A 23,642-nucleotide genomic window follows, 5' to 3' on the forward strand; every position below is an offset into this window, starting at 1 on the left:
GAACCTCTTTCTCGGCGCCATTCCTAAATATATCGTCTTAGGATTAGTGGATCACGAAGCTTACACAGGACGTCGAGATCTTTCGCCTTTTAATTTTCGCCACATGAATGTGGAATATCTGGCGTTGTCCAGAGACGGAAAACAGATTCCATCGAAAGCCTTTCAACCTACTTTTTACCAGGGAACATCGGTCAGAGAATTTTATAATCTGTTTACAGCCACTTCAAGACAATTGAAAGATTTGCCTCTATCGATTAATAGGTTGGAATATCAACAGGGGTATACACTCTTTGCCTTTAATCTGAACACAGCGGATGACTCGGAGGCGCTTTCAACCGTTTCCACCGGCAACCTGAGGATGGAGATGCGCTTTGGAGAACCTCTGAGAGCCACGGCTACACTCATTGTGTATGCGTGTTACGACTCCATTCTGGAGATAAACTCAAAGAGAGAGGTATTGGTGGATTATTATTAATGGATAATCACGAATTGGACGGCATATTATCGAGCCTGCTGGGAGATTATTTTGGTGGTGTGTACGCGTCTGATCAGCTGTCTGCCGTCCCAAAAAACATTCGACTACCAGCCTACTTTGTGGTAAACACTCATCCTGTCCATTTACCCGGTGAACACTGGTTGGCGCTAGCTGTGGAACAAAATGGCCTCGGAACATTTTTTGACTCTTACGGTCTATCGCCTGAATTTAAATATTACCCTGAAAACATCCTGAATTTTCTAACAGAACGTTGTTCACGAATACAATATCAGGATCGTCAGCTACAGAGTTTTGCATCCGACCGTTGTGGCCAGCATTGTGTTTTTTTCCTGTGTCATAAGGCTTGTGGACTTTCTCTGAAACAAATTATGTCTAAATATCATAAAAATGTAGATAAAAATGATGCTATGGTTTATCATTTTGTTAAAAAATTTTCAAATTGCATCAAACGTCATGATGTATACTACACACAGGTGAATTGTACTCTTGAAATGTTTAAAGAATGTCACGGACTGTGAAATTTGTTTTGAATAAAGTTTTATTGAACAAACAAGAGAGTTAAGGTGTAAAGCTGATCCATTTCTTCAAAGTGGGGACATCGCTCCAGCTTGGTGATAAAATGATATTTCTCCTCGGTTTTTTCTTTTTTTTCTTCAAAACGTCTTCAGAATCCGGAAGTACAACCCCTCCGTTCCTGAGTTGCGTAATCTGACGTTTCGCTAGCGGATTGGACACGATAGATAAGGGTACATTTTTTTCTACTAGAGTTTTTAGGAAAGGAGTCCAACCCGTCGGTTCTGATTGTGTATGTTTTTTTAACGGGTTGCTGATGCTTTTAATCAAGTCAAGGATGTGTGATCCTTTCTGCACATCGCCTTTATATTTAAATTCCCCCGTCGGAGTCCAGTTTAATCGTGTCATTTTCAGCAGGTACTCGGCGTTTTTTCTTCCGCGTACAGGAAGATTCTGTAGCGTTTCATTAATGAGTGTGTCAGCTGCTGTTTCTACAGCTGACGTAGGCTCAGCCGTCACAGTGGGCGGTTCAGTGGGAGGTGCACTTTCGTGTAGACCGGCTCTCATCAACTTCAGATAACGCTGTAACAGCGCATTGTATTTTTTAATTTTCTCATACGGCGTTAATCCCGTCTCCTGCATAATTAATTTCATTTCAGAGTCAAGATTCTCTTCAGCCACGTCCCGTATCGTAGGTTTAACAAGCTGACGTAATTGTTGGGGGGTCACCATAAACATTTTTTGAGAAGCCATCGTTTATTTCCTTATTAAGCCACCTATCAGTTCGCCGATCAGAGGCGCAGCGGCTGCTAAGAGTATGGGTAGAAATCCGCCTTTCTGACCGACTAAAAGCTTCTTTTTTTTAAAAAGGCTAGTTTTGTTATGAGTCAACTGTCTGAGCAATTCTTTGCTTTTAGACAACTTTCGAAATTGTCGCGGCGATAGACGTATATTTCCTTTGATCACGTTTAAAGCTATTTCGCATAAAGCCTTCAGAACGTCATCGGAGCACCCTTTTAAAAACTCCTGACGTTGGTGAGGTTTCATACGTGACAAAGCACGTAGAATCTTGGCGTTGCGTTTTATACGGGCTGACATGGCTCTGTTTTAGACAAATACACCGCGGTGAGTTGATCCGGAAGTAAACCCGTACGGAGACGGAAAGAGTCTGGCGTTTCCGCTTTTAAATCCACAATTAAATAACCGTACGGTTCTGACGTAGCGTCTTGAAAACTCTCCATGAAATATCTTTTTTGGTTAGGATATATTTGATTTGCTAAAACATTAATTTGCAATTTGTCTCGAGGGTTTTTAAACAAAATCAAATAATTGGTGTTTAAGCTGATGGAACGACTATGTTTTCCTTGATGAAAAACATTTTGAGTGATTAAAATGACGCTCATATTTCTGTGATGTCTCAGCTGGGTAAATAATTTTAACACTCCAGGATGGCTGGACGTTTGAGACATCATGTCATCCAAGATCACCAAGTGGTTTTGACCCGATGGAAATAAATCATCATCCTCGAATGAAAGCGGGAGACCTTGAACGAATCGAATACTTTTATTACAAAGATCATCATACATAGGTTGATAAGATGTAAAAAACCACACAATGTTTTTTGGCATTTCAGTTAAACATTGCATACAATTTTCCAAAATACTTTTTACAAAAAAGGTTTTTCCACAGCCTGACGGACCAGCAATTTGTACACTGAATGGAGACTTTAGTCTAGCGTCAAAATCAGTTTCCATTTTTAATACCCAAATGGTTCTGTACAGCCGTCAGCAAATAACCTCCGCTTATCAAAAATCACACGAAACCTTTTCACAAATGAAACATTCGCGAGAGTGAGACCTTTTTTATCCCTCTTGATGACATCCTGTTGAGTTTGCAAAAATCTTCCCCTTTCTCCAGCCACGTACCCCTCAACCAGCAGCGCTAAGCTGTCAAAATTGATGTGATCAGATGAAATGAATGACTGTGTGATACCCTTAGCCTTTATCACCACCTGCTGGCGGTCCCGGGTTTTGTAAGCATACGTTTTTGGACCGGCTGATGAAAATTCCGTGATGGAATCACCTCCAAGTTCGTCAGTTAGATCCCCCAGCAGCGGTCCTGTTGGTAAAACACACTCATTCTCTTTGACAGAATAAATTATAGAATCTGTATCGTAATAAATGACGCGATTTCCCAGTTTGTTCAACGCATTTAATAATTTCAATCTGGCATAAGTTGTGGTGAATGCAGCTATAAAAATGTTGTTGCTTCTGCCAGGAGTCGTTAGGCATTTTTCTGCCAAACTGTGTTGCACCAGAACAGCTCCTGAAGTGAGAAAACTGAAGAATTTAACATTGTATCTCCCTGAAAACAGAATGTCAAAAAATTCATCAGGTTTTTGAACAAATGTGGTTTGTACAAGATCATCTCTTTGGCCAAACTTTCCCCAGAGTGAATTGAGACATAATTTTGAAATGGCACGCTTAGCAGGATTGTGCTGAATCTTGGACGCATCTAATAGTATTCCCTGACGAAGTTGGTAGTCCTGAATGTATTTTCTTTTCGACTCATCATCAATCAATCCTTCAGGAAAACCAGACGCTTGTTGTTTCTGCTTCAAAAACGTGTTAATGTAACCCGCGAACACATCTTTACTGCTTTTCTCAAAATCCCAGACTTCAATCATTTTCACCAGACTGTAACCTGAATCCAAAGCGTAATTGAGCTCTACACTCACCCAAACGCCCGTCAAAGCACGTTGAGACGCGCTGTGTGAACAAGAATCAGATTGATTATTCATTTCAGCGCATGTGCGACACAGTGTAAAAACGAGTTTACCTTTGGATGTTTTAAAAGGCAGAACAGGGAAAAACAGTTTTCTGGGTGGCAAAACGACAGCTTTAATCAAGCCAAAATAGTGACTCGGATCTCTGAAATTTTTAACATGAATTTTGGGATGGCCTATGGGGTAAGCCTGTGTGGCATTTACATAAGGGTACAGGCTCGTAAAATCCACATAGTGGATTTTTTCACCGCTCTGAGCAGAATGCCTCAGCCGAACCGGACAAGTTCTGCCACCATACAGGGCTTCACGAGGTAAAAGAGGAGCGGGCGGGGGGTCAAATCTTGAGACAAACTGTTTCACGTCCGGATCAGTTTTTACCATCTCCTGCCAATCATGTTCCCAAATGACATTCATTTTTAATCGATGCACAGTTTCCAACGACTGAAGCTTTTCGACGGTTTTGTCATAAATTTCACCAAAAGTGATTTTTCTCAGAGGACATATGGATGACTGTAAGAAACATTTTGGACAGCCGTGGAAAAAACAACCCATATACTCAAACCCTTGTTCGACGCCTGAAATCACAGCATATCCGTCGAGATAAAAATCTCCCACTTTATACTCCCCCAAAGGCGTTAAAGCGTGTTGAATGTCTACATTTTGACTGTGTGAAACCCATTCCAACCACACGATGCTTGAACTTGAAAATGGTTTTTGTTGCGGTCGATAACCGAGCGGACAAGGAATGGCCAATGTGTCTGGTTTTAGGAATTTTGATCTAAACACGCGCATGCAAGCTGAAGCGATCGTGACAGATTTCAGCGGGTCGATACCTGTTTCATTAAAAAACTCCTCTCTGAAAATACCGCATGCTTTACGCAGAATTTCCACATCGTTTCTACAATAAAACACGGCCTCCTTTCTGAAATCAAACAGCTGCTGTTTAGACACATCGGTGTACCATTCTAAAAATATTTTTTTATGCTCCGGAGACATTTGTTCAAACCCATAATGGCTGACATCTGGGTAAGGTCCTTTATAATTCAGATGTTCAAGCGATGAAAATCTGTGAGGAAAATAACCTTTAGTTTTATCTGTAAAGCCCAAAGCAGCTGGAAGGTTGGCTAATTTCATCATGAGAAAACTTAAGGAATCAATGAATCTCAACCCGAAATCTGGATCGTGAAAACTCAGGATTTTACAGCCTTGCATGAGTATATTTTTGGGAACAATTTTTAATTGACACATAGCGCTCAGAATTATATAAGCATCAAATCCACGCGCATTGTGTGCAACAAATGTATAATTGCTGAATTTAGGACGACGCATCTGCATAATAAAATCTTTAATGCAATCTAAACCAAATTTCTCCCAAACGTCGCCTGAATCGGATTTTGCACAGATTAAAAAAGGTGTATGCACACCGTTCTGATCCGTAAACGTTTCAGTGTCGTAATAAATAACCTTTTCCGTTAAACCGTCATCTTTTTTTTCAAGCTGAATAAAACAGCGATGATCGTCCGTGACCACCGACTGTTTGCAAACGATGCATTTGGTCGCTGAGCAAACGTGCTGTGAACCATTTCCACCCATGGCGATGTAATAAGTTTGTTTACAAATGGTGCATTTTTTAAACATTTCGCAAGGAGAAACTAACCTGTTTGCTTGAGGCCTGAAAACAGGTGTTTTGTGAGTTTGAAAACATATTACATTTTGGCATATTCGATTACAATCAGAACATGTGATGAGAGACGTTTCTGTTCGTTTGCATAAATCGGTATTACACACGCGACAGAACCATTTACAATGATGTCCGTTTATGTTATTATAAGCGGAAAAGCACCATGAACAAAAATATTTGGCTCCTAAGAAACCTTTAATATTTTTTATGCCGTAATAATGTTGATTGAGTAGCAAAATGAACAACGGATTTGTTCGATCGCTAAAATCTGTTTCAAATTTAGAAATGATTCTGTCGGATCTGTAAAAAATGATTATTTTTCTTTGAACAATATTTTCAAATTGAATCACGTCGCTAAATGAAACGGTTGATTGCTCCTGAAGCCCTGCCTGTTGATGAATATTTTTAGCCACATTCAATAATTCTGTATCTCTCGCTGAGGGATTTAACAGGCCGGCTATGCTTAGCGCAAAACACAACGGCTGATTGGCCTCTGGAGGGCAAATGAGATGGTTTCGTTTTTTATTGACTAATTCGTGATCCAGAATGGTTTCGATTTTTCGTTTTCCGCCGCCGGACGGGTTATTTATCACTTGCAGTCTGAAATTAAATTCGTTGTCGGCCTCTAATGCTTCATTTGATTGGACTAACAGATCCAGTAAATACTGAAGCTGATTTAACATATTTGATCCGTCATAATTAAAATTAACGTGGTGCGTCGTGTGTAAAGTATTAATTTCAAACTGGACTCTATCGTTGGGACGCGCGATCTGGCTTCCTCTTTCAGCAAACCTGTTTAATATTTCCATCAGATTAATATAAAACTCGGCTGGGTCGTTGATTGCTTGAAAAGACACTCTCTCTCTAATTTCACGCTGGTTAAAAGCTGCGTTTACGCTCCCTCCGATCTGCCGGTGTTCTATTTGTCTCAATATTTCGTTTATTGCTTCTGATGAAGGCTCATCTGAATTTGCTAGAATTTGATCGATCTCGTTTACGCGCTGCTGGTGTTCTATTTGTCTCAAAATTTCGTTTATTGCTTCTGATGAAGGCGAATCTGAATTTGCTAGAATTTGATCGACCTCGTTTACGTGCTGCTGGTGTTCTATTTGTCTCAATATTTCGTTTATTGCTTCTGATGAAGGCGAATCTGAATTTGCTAGAATTTGATCGACCTCGTTTGAAACGGCTTGGGATGCTAAGATCTCACTATCTGAAGCTAATTCATCTACTTCACTCAGTCCGCTTAAATCAAACCAGTCATTTAACACCAAATTATCGGCCTCATCTGAGGGATTTTGGCTGGCTAAAATTCGATCTAACAAATCTACATTTAATTCACCATCTACTTCAATCAAATCTGAAAGGTCGTCAAACCAATTTTCACTCATGATACAAAAGACATTAATAACCTACTAAAAATGAAGAAAAAATCTGCGTCCTCCTTTTACAGAGCCAGCACTTGTTGGACCACTTCGACCAGGCCTGAGTTGACCTGCAGCAATAAGTAGGCCATTTTCATCCTGTTTAATCTCTGAAGTGGTGAAAGACGGATGTTTTTCTTTTTCTTCAGTCGTTTTTCTGATGAAAAAAATAAATAAAAATAAATAAAATGAACGAGCTTTTAATAAATTATATATAAAATTTAACTTACTCTGTACAGGTGCAGGAGGTGGTGCGTTCTCTTCCTCTTCATCTGAAAGGATAAAAACATATTTTTTACTTCAAATTTAATATACTATGCGGAGCTTTTTGTGAAACAGCTTACCGGCTGGCTGCTCAGGACCACGTTCAGCGGTTTCAGAGTCGCTGTCGGATTGTTCTGAAAGAATAAAAATAATGAAAAAATATGAACGAATCATCTTTGAAGTAAATAACCACCTTTTTATATATCTCTTACCCTGTGCAGGAGAAGGGGGAGGAGGAGGAGGAGGAGGAGATGGAGGAGGTGTGGGCGGAGATATTGAAGCGGCAGTCGAATGTTGTTCTGAAAGGATAAAAAAACAACGGTAAATGTGTACGAGTCATCTTTGACTTATTAATCAGTTGTTTTTTTATCGTTACCATCCGTCCGCGCATGAGAAGGGGCTGGAGGTGGTGGGGGCTGAGATATTGGGGGTGCGTAGGCCGTCGGACGTTGCTCTGAAGAATAAAAACGATAAATATGAACGACACATCTCTGACTTATTAATCGCTATTTTGTAATCACTTACCAGCTTCGAGGATCGTCTGCGGCGTGACGGTCCTGTAACGAACAGCTTTCACGCTCGCATTCCCGTGTGATCTGACGGTATGGCTGGGCTGATACGAATGTAAGACGGTTCGGCTGGTGGATGGAGGCGTGGTTGGGTAAAAGTTATCACTTCCGGGGTAAGGTTGAACCCCCTCCTTTTCTGTAAAATGAGATATTTCTCAGTTGAAGAAAAGAACGTTACGTATATATTTATAAAATCCACTCACTCAGATTCTCGACCGCGCGATTAATTTTAGACAAATCATCCAGGGGGACCGGTACCGGAGTTTTACAAGTTAATTCCTCAATAGGAATTTCTTCCCACTCGCCGTCCGATATGACAATAGCGTCTGAAAATAAAGATGTTAAACCAGAAAGAGAAAAAAAAGATTTGCGTCTTGAGTTAAAAACTTACCCGTCATCTTAGCTTGTTACACCTCAAATCACGACTCCGAAAATGCGCTTTTACATTTTATACAGCTGTTTAAAAAAATCATGAATAGAAAACGGTTGCGATTGGTCGAAAAAAAAAATGTTTATAAACAATACAGAGTCATTTGCTTTGTTGTATAGGTAGACAAATGTATGAATGGTTGTTTAGAGTTGTGTGTGTGTGTGTGTGTGTGTGTGTGTGTGTGTGTGTGTGTGTGTGTGTGTGTGTGTGTGTGTGTGTGTGTGTGTGTGTGTGTGTGTGTGTGCTCGTATCCATTGCTTCGTCAAAACTCCCTGGAGCAGAAATAAAAAAACCTTTACGATCCAAAAAATAATACCGGACATTTCTTCCTGAAATCTCATCATGTCTCAATTCGAACGTTGTTTTTAGCAGAGGAAGGCTATATTCAAAACACGTATCCATCGCTTCTTCTTCTTATTCTTATTCTTTGCTCATGTTTTGGTTAAAATGTAGCAGCTCTTTCACTCGTGTGTAAATCCGTTTACGGCATGCATGTGCCTTAGTTTAACTATTCTGGGAGGTATGTCATTAAAGGTTTGACCAGAGGTACGTCTGCTCTGAGACTTTACTAATCCACCCCTCCCAAAAAACAAACCTCATAAACAGCTTTTTATTTATTTCAGCTGTTATAGGTCCTACAAAATGGATCAAATCTTTTCTCTGAGGCAGGAAGCAATGTGTGTGTGTGTGTGTGTGTGTGTGTGTGTGTGTGTGTGTGTGTGTGTGTGTGTGTGTGTGTGTGTGTGTGTGTGTGTGTGTGTGTGTGTGTGTGTGTGTGTGTGACAGTGAAAACAAAATGTGACACTAAAGGCAGGAGGCGATGGTTAAGCTTTCACCTAAATAGCTCTTTGAAACAATAGCAAGTCATTTGCTTTTGTGAATTGTTACCATGCCGACTTGTTTAGAATGAACCAGAACTTTGTTTTTAAAACTTTCCCGCCACTCTTTCAATTCAGCCCACCTGCAAAAAAGTAAGTAATTTGCTTTTTGTGTGTTGTTTCTGTGACGATTTGGTTCAGCCAGATCTTTGTTTTAAAACTTACCGCCACCTGCAGAACAAAAAGGAAGTCATTTGCTTTGTCAGAAGTCGCTGGCCGTGTAAAATTGTTTAGAATGAACTTTAAGAAAGCTCAACAGATCTTAAAAAGCATCACGCTGAGGTAAGGATCAACTTTTGTTCTTATAGGCTTGAGTATGCAGGCTGGTTTACAACAATACCCTAAATGGTTTAGGATGGTAAACCATTGCTTTGTGAAGTGATAGAAATGTTTGAATGGTTTAGTCAAAGACAAATGTTTGAATGTAATCCCTTTACTTCTTAGAGAAGTGTGTGTGTGTGTGTGTGTGTGTGTGTGTGTGTGTGTGTGTGTGTGTGTGTGTGTGTGTATGTGTGTATGTGTGTGTGTGTGTGTGTGTGTGTGTGTGTGTGTGTGTGTGTGTGTGTGTGTGTGTGTGTGTGTGTGCTTACAGCCATTAATTTGATGTGCTGCTGGACAGAGAGTTTTACACAATAGTTTTAGTTCTGGTCAAAAAGTGTCAGTGAGCTGCATGTAAATAACACATTTAAACACAAAGTTTAAGACTGAACATACGAAATCCAACGTGAACATCTCAAAGAGAGTATTAATGACATAGACAAATGTGTCACTCTGAAGAGTTTGTGTGTGTTCAGCAAAAGGCTGCAAAAGTTCATGCATTGACTTCAGCTTCTGCCACTCACTCAAGAGCTAGCAGACCATACCATCTTGTCTGCTACTACAAAAACAGATTCTTTAACTTTGAGGAAACGTACAACCATTTCATAGGTACTTGACAGTGTGTGGGGCTGTCATTCACAACAGTTAGGCCGCACTCATCCACTGTCAGTGAGCCATGTCTGTAGGCACCTCTTCAGCGCGGCCTGGTGCTTCATTCAGCTCCTCGTGGTTCATCATTTTTTCTTAGAGCTCGGCTTTTCACCATTCGGACAGATCTGAGCTTTTAAAGAGTTAAACACAATAGGATTACACTCAGAAGGGAGGGGCTGTGGGAACCGATGGGCTATCACAAAAAAGAAACCACACACCATTACACACATTAGCCTATGACGTGGGATATCATGGACGCTCAACAATACGCCATTGATGATGCGGCGTGGGGGGTCTAGCCCATCTGGACACGTTCAACAATACGCCATTGATGATGCGGCGTGGGGGGTCTAGCCCATCTGGACAATTAACAATACACATGTCCATTTGATTAATGATACGGAAGGGGGGGCAAAGATTGAACAATACACCTGTCCATTTGATTAATGATAGGAAGGGGGGGCAAGGTCAAGGGTCAAATGAACAATAGGAATGAAAGGTCAAAGAACAATAGACCTGTCAAAATGTTTGACGAAAGGTGTCTTATAATCCTCTCTCTCCCGTCTTCTTTAAACCGCCAAGAATCATTCCACGTACGCACACGCTTCTCTGCTTCATACCGTTTCGAACTGTCTCGCTTCTCCTCACCAGTTTTAAAGCGTTTTGCCGGAGATTTCATCAAGAAATCCCATTCCTGTGCCGGCGGCATCTCCCTGCGTGCTTGTGTGTTTCTAGCGTGGTTCCACTTCGTCTTTAACAGTGAACTTGTAGTTCACGTGACTATAACTAGACTCGTGCAGTACGTGCACGAATTGTACAAGTGCAGTACGTGGCTAGAGGCGCGCAGGTTTACGCGCGCGAAACGAAAACGGCAGCTTCCTACAGGGCGGGGCCATGATGCAGGTGAAAGCCGGTGTGTAAATGACAAATAAAGCTTGGGCGCCACCGGGGCGGTAAGTCGTCAAGTATTTACCGCCCGACGAGAAAATTTAGCGCCATTGGCGCTCGGGCGCTTTAACGGTCCACCCCTGATAGCACTCAATACTTAGTCGGGGCTCCTTTTGCCTCAATAACTGCAGTAATGCGGCGTGGCATGGACTCGATCAGTCTGTGGCACTGCTCAGGTGTTATGAGAGCCCAGGTTGCTCTGATAGTCGTCTTCAGCTCCTCTGCATTGTTGGGTCTAGCGTATTGCATCCTCCGCTTCACAATACCCCATAGATTTTCTATGGGGTTAAGGTCAGGCGAGTTTGCTGGCCAATCAAGGACAGGGATACCATGGTCCTTGAACCAGGTGCTGGTGGTTTTGGCACTGTGTGCAGGTGCCAAGTCCTGTTGAAAGGTGAAGTCTGCATCCCCATAAAGTTGGTCAGCAGCAGGAAGCATGAAGTGCTCTAAAACTTCCTGGTAGACGGCTGCATTGACCCTGGACCTCAGGAAACAGAGTGGGCCAACACCGGCAGATGACATGGCACCCCACACCATCACTGACGGTGGAAACTTTACACTGGACCTCATGCAACGTGGATTCTGTGCTTCTCCGCTCTTCCTCCAGACTCTGGGTCCTTGATTTCCAAAGGAAATGCAGAACTTGCTTTCATCAGAAAACATAACTTTGGACCACTCAGCATCAGTCCAGTCCTTTTTGTCCTTGGCCCAGGCGAGACGCTTCTTGCGCTGTTTCTTGTTCAAGAGTGGCTTGACACACGGAATGCGACACCTGAATCCCATGTCTTTCATGAGTCTCCTCGTGGTGGTTCTTGAAGCGCTGACTCCAGCTGCAGTCCACTCTTTGTGGATCTCCCCCACATTTTTGAATGGGTTTGTCGTCACAATTCTCTGCAGGGTGCGGTTATCCCTAGAGCTTGTACACTTTTTTCTACCACATTTTTTCCGTCCCTTCGCCTGTCTGTTAATGTGCTTGGACACAGAGCTCTGCGAACAGCCAGCTTCTTTAGCAATCACCTTTTGTGTCTTGCCCTCCTTGTGCAAGGTGTCAATGATTGTCTTTTGGACAGCTGTTAAGTCAGAAGTCTTCCCCATGATTGTGGTGCCTTCAAAACAAGACTGAGGGACCTTTTAAAGGCCTTTGCAGGTGTTTTGAGTAAATCAGCTGATTAGAGTGGCAGCAGGTGTCTTCTATATTCAGCCTTTTCAGAATATTCTAATTTTTTGAGATACCAAATTTGGAGTTTTCATTAGTTGTCACTTATGAATATCAAATTTAAATGTAATGAACATTGGAAATACATTGGTCTGTGTGCATTGCATGAATATAATGTACAAGTTTCACGTTTTGAATGGAATTACTGAAATATTTTCAACCTTTTGATGATATTCTAATTTACTGGCCAGCACCTGTATATATATATATATAAATAAATATAAATATAAATATATATATATATGTTATGGATGGATGGATGGATGGATGGATGGATTATATTCTTTTAATGGTGTTTTAATGAGCTGTATCATTTTTTAAAACTTTTTTATAGAAATAAATAAGCTAGCAGCTCTCCTTGTGTGTGTGTGTGCGTGCCTGATCGCTTGTCCCTCCGTCGGCCGTGACGGATGTGTGTGAGTGTGCGTGTTGGATGGTAAAAAGTGCAGGGGTCAAAACTTGTCTTTGGAAAAAGTGGGAGAGACATGTCCCCGCTGTCCCTCCCCAAAATTACGTCCATGGTGACGGGTGTGTGTGTGTGACTACAGATAAATGCATGAGAGAGTTAGCAGCCTTGAAACAGCTTGATGAACAACTCTCCCCACATGTTTTAAAAATGCTAATATAATGTTTCTGCTATGCTAAATAATGATTTCTCTATAGAACTACAAAGTCCGACTGGGGGAGGAGAGTACAGGTCTGCACTATGGAGGGGGGCGGAGTTTACAGCTCCTCCTCCAGATTTAAAGAGACAGTACCCAAAAACGGCTCGTTCTCAAGACTCTCGTCAGAACAGGGGTAGATGAGGGTCTGTAGAGCAACAATAATGAGGAAATCAGACCAAAGAACTGCAGCTCGTCTGTATTTAGACCCCAACTGAAGGATTTGGATGTAAAAAGGAATAACTTAAAAGCATGTTATGTCTCCTTTAAATCTGCCATCGCTATTGGCTCAGAGGTACACTATGATGTTAGATGGTACATTATGATGTCACAATGTTGTGTGTGTGTATTTGTTAGAGGCTCGGCCCTCTCGGTCTGCTAGGCAACAGCATTTGTTGCATTTTTCAAACAGGAAGTGGGAGTTGAGTAAGAATCTGGCAGGGGGTGACTTGCTCTTTAAACAGGACATGTTAAAATCTAAGCTCAGCTCGGCAGTGACCTAAAATACATAAATATAATTTTACTTACCGAAAAAAAAATTCACCCCCCTCAGAGTTGTCATGAGTGTAAACTAGATCATTTAAACCTAAAACATGTTCTGGTACCAGGCAGTAAACATGTTTATTTCTGCTGTGAAATTGGTATTTTTAACATGGGAGTCAATGAGGATTTGCTCGCTTCTGACACCAGCCCCTAGTGGATGAGGGTGGAACTGCAATTTTTGTCACTTCCGCGTTGGCCTCAATTTTTCACCCGCATTGTGGGGGCTTGCACCTCAATCAACATTGTGTTGTTTAACTGTGTGTGGGAAAAATGCCAACAACGTTAGGAAAAAATCAGTTTAATCAAATTAAAATAAAATGGTTCTAGTATTTCATATTTCCTAGTTCCTACTGCATGAGTTCAGATGCATTAATCCATGCACTTAAACATTAATGTTCTGATTTTACTGAAAAACTTGTTCTGTAATAGTTCCTTTACTATTGTGATCAAAAATATTTAATCTCAGTTCTGAGGCTGCTCTGTAAATAGTTTTCAAATAAACAATACACATAGCAACTTCTGATCAATCCATATCAATTTCAGATTTAAAATAATGTATTGATGTAAACCACACCCACTAATTTCCAAATAATAAGGTGCATTCATCTGTGTATCTCCTTTCATCTGCATACTGTAAGTGTTATTTTCAGCACCAGAACAATGAAGCAAAGAAACAATTCCTGAGTTTGTTAGTAATTTTATTTATTAGGTGCATCTGACCTGTTCTATTTTTCTCTGAAATGAGGTCAAATCAGTGCTTCTATGGGTTGTCTCCTCTCTGCACTAGAAAAATTTACATCATTATAATGTTCACTGTAATGCATCTTGATGTTCTTAACAAATAAATTAAATCAAAGATATTGGTCAATAATGCCAAATATGTAAATTTGTATTTCAGTCATTTTTATACTGGCTTAAAAATACTTCATTAAGTCTACTAAGCAGGGGTGTAGAAGGTGTTTAACAGGACCAGTCCAGTAATGGTCTTGGACCAAAATAAAGGGGGGCAGAAGGAGATGTTTTTCCAGACGCCAAGAAAAATTAAATGCCAAATCCACCCTGCAAAGTGTGTCATTAAGAGTTTAAAACAAAAATTATTTTTGTGCAAATATTGGTGTATTCACCTTTAATACTAGTTATTAAAATGCAGCAGTTGCTGCTGGAAGGAGCGATCACCTCGACTTTTGTATCTGGTCTTTGGAACTTCTAGAAGGTTCTGGTGGGTGGACCTGAGGGCTCGGGTTGGAGCATAAGGCTTTAACAGTTCAGGGAGGAGCTTTACCAGAGCATTGAAAGTTACAGTCAGAATTCTAAAATGGATTCTAAAGTTAATGGGTAACCAGTGCAGAGGCCACAGTATAGGAGTGATGTGTCAGGGTATCCGCGGGTCCTTAAAAAGTCTTAAATTTGCTTTTCCAAATTTAAGGCCCTAAAAATCCTTAAAAATGACAAATAATCCTTAAATACAGTTTCCCAAAGGTACCAATGACCCAAATAACAAGATTCTTTGATTTATATAAAATGTTCGTTAATTTCTAATTAGTGTTTTTTGTGTATGATGTTGGCGTAAGCGGAACAGTACACATTCAGTTGGTTGTGAAAGGGTACTATTTTTAGATGAGCACATTAGCTAGTTTAGCTAGCGGGAGATTGCGCCATGGGGAAGTTGAAGTTTAATGGTAACTGGATGGCTAATCCCACATTCGCAACGCAGTTAGCACCGGTTCCAGGCAATGGCTGGAAATTATAGCTTAAATTTAATTTAAAAAAATAGCTTAAATTTGGTCAAAGTGGCCTTAAAAAAGGGCTTAAAAAGTCCTAAATTTGGCTCCCTGACACCTGCAGATACCCTGTGTGTGCTCTTCTGTTTGCTCCAGTTAGGAGCCTCGCTGCAGAGTTCTGGACAAACTGAAGGCGGTCTAGGGCTTTTTTGTTAAAACATGTAAAAAGTGTGTTACAGTAATCTAGACGGGAGGAGATAAAGGCATGGATAACCATTTCAAGTTCATGTTTTGACACCAACCTTCGCAGTTTTGAGATATTTCTTAAATGATAAAAACAGTTTTTGAGTGGCCTTCAAGAGACATTGATTGGTCAAAAATAACACCCAAATTCCTTAAGTTTGTCTTGATGGCAGAGGATAAATGACCAAGTTTTTGACTAATCAGGGGAACCGTGCTCTCAGGGGCAATGATCTGACATTCATTCTTTTCAGAGTTTAACTGAAGGAAGTTATCTTCTAGCCAGCTAGTGATCGCTGAAAGACACTCTAGTAATTCAGACAGTTTGTAGAACTCAGAATCCTTTAAGGAGCAGTACAGCTGAATATCATCTGCATATAGGTGATAAGAGACATTATGAAAAGAATCAAGTATCTGTCCAAGAGGGTACAGCAGAAACAACAGTGGACCCAAAACAGAGCCTTGGGGTACCCCACAGAACAGGGGCCTCATTTGTCAAGCTTGCTTCTGCACAAACCGGGGTTGGAAAACTGCGTAAGCAACTTTCCACGCAAACTTTGGGATTCATGAAAGAAAACTTAGTGGAAAAATGTGCACAACTTTAACCCTTTTAGTACTGCCATTGTTCAAGTCCGCCTGGCCATGTTTGTCTTTATCTTTGAGTAAATCTGTCAAAAAAGGTCCTATCTGAACAAAAACCTTTACCTCATTATCAGGACAAGCTTAGCTTTTTATATCTGTAAATATTTTGCAATTATTTTGTTTGAAATTATCCAGAACAATAATGTAATAACAGAAAAAACAAAAAACGGATTTGATTTTTCTTCAGAAATTTATGGATAGAAAATACAAATGTACATGAATAAAAAATCTGAAATAGCATAAATGTAACCTAACATGGATTACAACCTTGTATTGATTTTTTACATGTACAACTTTCAGTGTCTGAGTTTCAGGTGATATTATATGTCAATGTTCAGACGTTTTTAGCTGCTGTGGTCTTCTGCAGAGCAATTCCTGTCCTGCTGCAGACCCTTTCTTGCACTCGTTGCACATCCAGGGAGTGTGTTTTTTTGCACTGAGGGTACCTGTTTCATCCATGAGGGGAAGCTGATAGCCAGGGGTTCTTCTGGGGATAAATCTGGGTGGCATGGGTCAACGGTACCTGGGTTTGACTTTGTTGTCCAGGAATCCAGAAGATGTGGAGCATCTCCAGCAAGATCCTGTCTCTGACATTGCCTGTTGCTGGTGATGGTGGATGACTCTTCATCAGAAGAATCTCTAAAATTAAAAATATATCAAATTATATAACATTTATTCAAGCAGTAAATACTAGAAAATGAAAACTGAAAAAATAAAATACAGAACTAAAGCTAGAAATATATTTGAACTTCAGATAAACTTACCTCAGCTGTGATGGGAAATCATCTTCACTCACACCTGAATCCTCAACCACAGATGTACATGGAGGTTTTGTTTTCCTGGAAGTAGCAGTAGTAGTATAATAGTATAGTAATAGTGTTAGCAGAAATACTGGACAACAAAAACGAACGTGCTTAGTGGAAAATATTTAGTGCAGAGAAACTTACTGCATTTGTGATAGAAAAACAATGTGGGCACATCTTGCTCCTCATCAACAAATCTTGAGGGAAATTTCCTCTTCTAGAAGATTTCCTGATTTCTTTCATTATTTAGAAAAACAAATCTAACAAAATAATAAAAAGCCTCCGTGAAAAACGCAGCTGAAAAAAAATGAACTACGGTTGGTAAAACGAAAACAAACACGGCAAAACAATGTTAAAAATGACTCAGTATATCCTAAAATTACTATATACAAACAAATATATTTACCAAAAACTTTTATTATTTATATCAGTAGAAGGGACAGAAGTTGAAAATACAGTGGGGCAAAAAAGTATTTAGTCAGCCACCGATTGTGCAAGTTCTCCCACTTAAAATGATGACAGAGGTCTGTAATTTTCATCATAGGTACACTTCAACTGTGAGAGACAGAATGTGAAAAAAATCCATGAATTCACATGGCAGGATTTTTAAAGAATTTATTTGTATATCAGGGCGGAAAATAAGTATTTGGTCAATAACAAAAATTCAACTCAGTACTTTGTAACATAACCTTTGTTGGCAATAACAGAGGTCAAACGATTACTATAGGTCTTTACCAGGTTTGCACACACAGTAGCTGGTATTTTGGCCCATTCCTCCATGCAGATCTTCTCGAGAGCAGTGATGTTTTGGGGCTGTCGCCGAGCAACACGGACTTTCAACTCCCTCCACAGATTGTCTATGGGGTTGAGGTCTGGAGACCGGCTAGGCCACTCCAGGACTTTCAAATGCTTCTTACGGAGCCACTCCTTTGTTGCCCGGGCGGTGTGTTTGGGATCATTGTCGTGTTGGAAGACCCAGCCACGTTTCATCTTCAAAGCTCTCACTGATGGAAGGAGGTTTTGGCTCAGAATCTCACGATGCATGGCCCCATTCATTCTGTCCTTAACACGGATCAGTCGTCCTGTCCCCTTAGCAGAAAAACAGCCCCAAAGCATGATGTTCCCACCCCCATGCTTCACAGTAGATATGGTGTTCTTGGGATGCAACTCAGTATTCTTCTTCCTCCAAGCACGACAAGTTGAGTTTTTACCAAAAAGTTCTACTTTGGTTTCATCTGACCACATTCTGACATTCTCCCAATCCTCTGCTGTATCATCCATGTGCTCTCTGGCAAACTTCAGACGGGCCTGGACATGCACTGGCTTCAGCAGCGGAACACGTCTGGCACCGCAGGATTTGATTCCCTGCCGTTGTAGTGTGTTACTGATGGTGATCTTTGTTACTGTGGTCCCAGCTCTCTGCAGGTCATTCACCAGGTCCCCCCGTGTGGTTCTGGGATTCTTACTTACCATTCTCATGATCATTTTGACCCCACGGGATGAGATCTTGCGTGGAGCCCCAGATCGAGGGAGATTATCAGTGGTCTTGTATGTCTTCCATTTACTGATAATTGCTCCCACAGTTGATTTTTTCACACCAAGGTGCTTGCCTATTTTAGATTCACTCTTCCCAGTCTGGTGCAGGTCTACAATTCTTTTCCTGGTGTCCTTCGAAAGCTCTTTGGTCTTGGCCATAGTGGAGTTTGGAGTCTGACTGTTTGAGGCTGTGGACAGGTGTCTTTTATACAGATAATGAGTTCAAACAGGTGCCATTAATACAGGTAACGAGTGGAGGACAGAAAAGCTTCTTAAAGAAGACGTTACAGGTCTGTGAGAGCCAGAGATTTTCCTTGTTTGAAGTGACCAAATACTTATTTTCCACCCTGATTTACAAATAAATTCTTTAAAAATCCTGCCATGTGAATTCATGCATTTTTTTCACATTCTGTCTCTCACAGTTGAAGTGTACCTATGATGTAAATTACTGACCTCTGTCATCATTTTAAGTGGGAGAACTTGCACAATCGGTGGCTGACTAAATACTTTTTTGCCCCACTGTATGCGTCGAAAACAATTCCTCCGCTCCTCGAGGAAGTGTGATCATTTCCTGGTTCTTGGGCAGGGACTTGCGTAATGTTACGCAAGTCCCTGCGTATACGTTGTATACCACTGGAAAGCGTCGAAGCTCAGCTTTCAGAATCCGTTGGAATTACGTTGATTGCGTAAACAGTTGAAGAGTTATGGTAGTTCAAAGTATGGAAGCCGTTTTCTGTCTGCGCTGACACAACCGCAGTAGAAGCGTTAAGTTGACTAAGGACCTGGCTTACGCACATGTTGGACATGGAGAGCACCTGCAGTGCTGCTGCTGAGAAGATACAATTATGAAATCCTGCAGCATTATCACTTGTACTGCTTCGTTGTCACACAGAACAAGACCCCCCACACGCACGTACACACATGCACGCACACTTGTACACACACGCACATACACACATGCGCGCACACTCACACACAGCCTGAAGCGCAGAATACGGAATGCAGAATATCAGCAGGGGGACAGATTGAGACAGAACGTCATGCGTCTGTGACAGGGTGTGTCCTGTCACTGTGACCTGATTAATCATGCACCCTGGCTAGTTGGTCAAGGGAGATCTCCGTTTGGGTGACTGGTTAGCGTGCGTGACGTTCACCCGGGAGTCTGGGGATCGAATCCCGATTGGACCTTTTTTTTTTATATCCGCCACAGATCTCTCTGAAGAATTCACAACATTGACGGCTTCAGCAACGCTGTGCCACTCCGTGGATTTTCTCTTATTTGTTTTTCAAAAGCACTTCCTTTTAATTTCTCCACCTCACCCACAGGTACCTCAACTTCTGCTTGTGAAATAGCGCTTCCTTGATCTGCTGTCGTGATCGAAGCGCTGCAACAAGCCGGCTTATGTATATGCATGAGATCCACAAGGCACTTTGCATTGACCATTTATGGCAGTAAGTGGGCGTGGTGAGGGCGGGATGTGACTAAAATGCAGCTGCAAAACATTCTCGTTAGTCTACGATTTATGAAGCGGAGATTGCGTGCTGCTGTGCGTCCTCCATGTTTGATAGGTCACAAACCTACTTGGCATAAGTACTTTTTTTTTGCTGAGCTTAAGTACGGCTTTAGTAAGGATTCTACGCCATGTTTGATAAATGAGACCCCTGATCAGTAGAATCTGACATGATTTGGTTCATACAGACACTGGAACTTTGTTAGAAAGGTACGATCTAAACCAGTCTAGACCAGTTCCAGAGATCCCCACCGAGTCACCAAGTTTGTTAATTAAGGTGCTGTGATCAACAGTGTCAAAAGCTGCTGATAGATCTAACAATACTAACACTGTGAATTCCCCGTTGTCTGCAGCCATCATGATGTCACTGGAAACCTTAAGCAAAGCTGTACCTGTTGAACGCTTTTTCTGAAAACCAGACTGGAATTTATCATAACTGTTGTGTAGTTCCAGAAAAGTCATCAGCTGATCTGCCACAAGCTTTTCCAATATTTTAGAGATAAAGGATAATTTAGAAATGGGTCTGTAATTTTTAGGCTGAGATGAGTTCAAACTTGTTTTTTTAAGGATGGGTTCAATAACTGCATGTTTGAAGACAGATGGTCCAGAGCCAGATTGTAGGGATAAATTAATAAAATCTACAATGCATGGGCCAATTTGGTCAAACATCCTGATTAACTATTAATGATAGTAATCTGTACAATATTGTGACGTTAGCACACGAGTTTAAGCTAGCATCCTTAACTCACAAGGCACCTGCTGCTCCTCCCGTTGCTTCTCCTCACATCGCAGCACAATCTCTCTGCTATGGCCGATGGTTTCTCCCTCAGGCTTGTCTCTGCTCTCTGGGGCGAGCAGCAAACTCAGAACTTTATGGTTGTGGTCCATCAGAAGTAGAATTATAAACATTTAATGTTTCCTCTGTGTCAGAGTCGGCATTAGAATCCATATTTTTCTCTGGATTAAGCTAACGGGACTCCCTCAGCTGACGTCACTTGGTTTGGCAACAAAAAAAACTTTCTCACAAAAATGACTAAAAGCCTAAATAATTTTTGTATGTGTAAAAAAGTGTTTAAAATGAGAAGTGGTCAAACAATTACCCCAATATTACTACCAAGCAATGAGGAACGAAGGCCGCAAAATCCGCGCCTTGCCATGCCGGCAGGGCGTGTTTATTAGGCACACTGATGCAGCACACATATTACGCTGATATGTCGGCACGGTGTGTCTTGTAAAAAGGGCGAACCGCTCATGGCCAGACTATATATTTACATTTATAGGATGGCTTGCCTGCATAATGAAAATGTGATGTAGTTCAGGTTTTCTGGGGACTAAAACAGTTACTTTGACATTGTTCTTGTTCTTGATGTTCCAGGATATCTTTGAAACTGCATGGAAGATGGTGTCCCAGAAAAACTTCCAAAAAGTGTCTGAAGATGATTTAAAGCAGGGGGCTTATGATGGAGCTTCAAACAGAGGTAGTAGCTTCCTCCATCACCCATTCATGTGTACTTTCTACAATCCTTAACAGTTTTACTCCCTCGCAGGTCTCTTAGGAGAGGCTAAGAGGATTGTCTCGACCATGAATGAGGTCGCAGCACCCTCTCCAGATGAGCTGGATGACATAAATGATGTAGATCTGTACACAGCTGAGGATTCACAAGACCTGAAAGACCCAGATTCTGCCTTTACTGAATCGTCTCAGCTCTCAGCCGATCAGAACGCTACATGCGTCTCGCTCTTTTTGTCTGATGGAATTGTGGATCTCAATGACAACCTGGAAGAAGAGGCCCAATTGTCTTTGGCTATTCAATATTCTATGGAGTCAAGCCGATGGTCTCTGAAGGATGAAGAGGAACAGCTTCAAAAAGCCTTGGAGTTGTCTAAGAAACTGATCCAAGAGGAACACTCCTCCAGTTGGACTGAGATCCCCAATCTAGACCATCATAAGAAGGGAAATTTTAGTATTTCCTTAGAGGACGCAATAAAAGCAGCCAACATCCTCCAGTTAGATGTTTATGCAGGTTATAATAGTGACCTGATTCGGGTGGACATTGCTTTTGGTAAGAAGGTGAGCCAAAGACAGGTGGAGGAGAAACTGGAGCATAGGAGCGTAAGGCACATGTCGGACTACCACATGAAATGTTTGGACTTGATCAAACGGAAGCATGCAGTGGACATTCAGATTCAGGGGACTATTATCGCTGTCTCTGGCTTTAAAGACTATGTGACCCAAGCACTGTTCGACGTGAAGCTGCTGCTGGAGAAGATTTCCAACTCTGTGCCCAACAAGGAAATCCTGAAGACTGTTCGGTGGGTACGACATGGCCCAGCCTCCTCGGGCATGACTCCCTATTCTGCAGATGTGACGGTATTTATTGAGAACGCCTGGAGGATGAAGCTTAAAAATACTGACATCTTGCTTGAGAGTCAACCCCACGTTATCAACTTTGAGAAGATGCGAGAATATAACGTAGCTTCTGGGAAGTCGGTGAAAATCTCCAGGAAGTTGCTTGAAATAGGGGATGTGACCCAGGATGTACCCGGTAAGTGGATATTTGTGGTTATTTTTTATGTCTGTGGAGCCTTGAAAGCAGTCATGGGAATAACGCTGTCCTCTTTCATCATAATGCCGTTTCCGTTACCGATAAGAAAATGTGTGCGTTACTAATTCAGCAGCGTGGTGTGTAGAAGCTGTCATCAGCTGATTGGGAGCTAGAGAGGCAGATGTTTTCATCCAAGAGCATCACGGCCAGTGAAAAACGAGGAAGACGTGATGAATAGTCTACGGCTGCAGGCCCTCAGATTCACTGCTGCAGGTGGGAACCTGCAGCCATGCTCTTCTTGGTGTGACAGCGGGACGTCCTGAAGGTCCGCTCACCTGTTCACCGCTCAGACGTCCTGATCTTCTACCTTCCTAGATCATCCAGCTGTAACCTGTTTCTGATCATGTCTTTAGTCCCGCTGTAACACTGATGCATCAGTCTCAGACGTCATGGAGCTCAGGTGTTATTAGAACTACCTGTGTGTGTTTACCACCCAGCTTCAGCTCTTCTGTGTTTGGGTCTGACCCAAGTTAGTAAATGTAAGTCCTCCATCAGATTTGTGCCTCTTCTAGTGTCATTTTAAAGGATTTTTATTTATTTATTCAACCATGACTAGATTACCAGCAACAGAAATGCTGCTAAAACACAATTATGTGAAGCTGGAAAAATTAGAATACTGTACAAAATTACATTTATTTCAGTACTTTAACTAGACTGAGAGACCATTTAAAGGCTCAGGAACCTTGTGATTCTATTTGCAATTTTAAATTTTAGCTGATCGGGTTCTTGTTAAATAGCACACTGACATTTGAATAGTCTAGATTAGTGTAATGTGCCTGTTTGTAGTTCCTACTGTTAAATACCCATTATTCAGTTTTATAAAAAACATTTGGACATACATTTTATTATGTTCCAGTCATTAGTCATTTATATTTCAGTATTGTAGTAACTTATAGTAAATTAAATACCGTAAGATTAATTAGGAGGGGGACGCATTTTTCTTGCACTCCTTAATGAAAAAAGTAACAAAATATTTATTTTTCTTGGTAATTAGTTACTTTTAGTAAGTAAATTAGTTACTTTTTTTGACAAAGTAGCCAGTAACTATAACTAATTACTTTTTTTTAAAGTAACATTCCCAACACTGCTCGAAAGTGACAAACTCGTAAAAGGTCAACGGAGGAGTCGGGCATTTAACTCAACAGAACTTAGCTGCAGGCAAAGTGATCCTTGGAAATGTCAAGTAGTTATTAAAGCAGGCCTGC

General features: G+C 41.2%; 1 protein-coding gene across 3 annotated transcripts in view; it reads left to right on the forward strand.

The window, feature by feature from the left end:
• The window catches only part of parp10 (poly(ADP-ribose) polymerase family member 10), a 66,072-nt gene that overhangs the window by 32,467 nt on the left and 9,963 nt on the right, over positions 1-23,642 (forward strand). For all 3 annotated transcript variants that reach the window (XM_070556167.1, XM_070556169.1, XM_070556168.1), the window contains 2 exons: positions 21,207-21,309; positions 21,379-22,377. In XM_070556167.1, coding sequence (XP_070412268.1) covers positions 21,207-21,309; positions 21,379-22,377 — 1,102 coding nt within the window. The remainder of the gene's footprint in view (positions 1-21,206; positions 21,310-21,378; positions 22,378-23,642) is intronic.

This window comes from Nothobranchius furzeri, chromosome 11 (genome assembly GCF_043380555.1).
Source record: "Nothobranchius furzeri strain GRZ-AD chromosome 11, NfurGRZ-RIMD1, whole genome shotgun sequence".
Taxonomy (NCBI): Eukaryota; Metazoa; Chordata; class Actinopteri; order Cyprinodontiformes; family Nothobranchiidae; genus Nothobranchius; species Nothobranchius furzeri.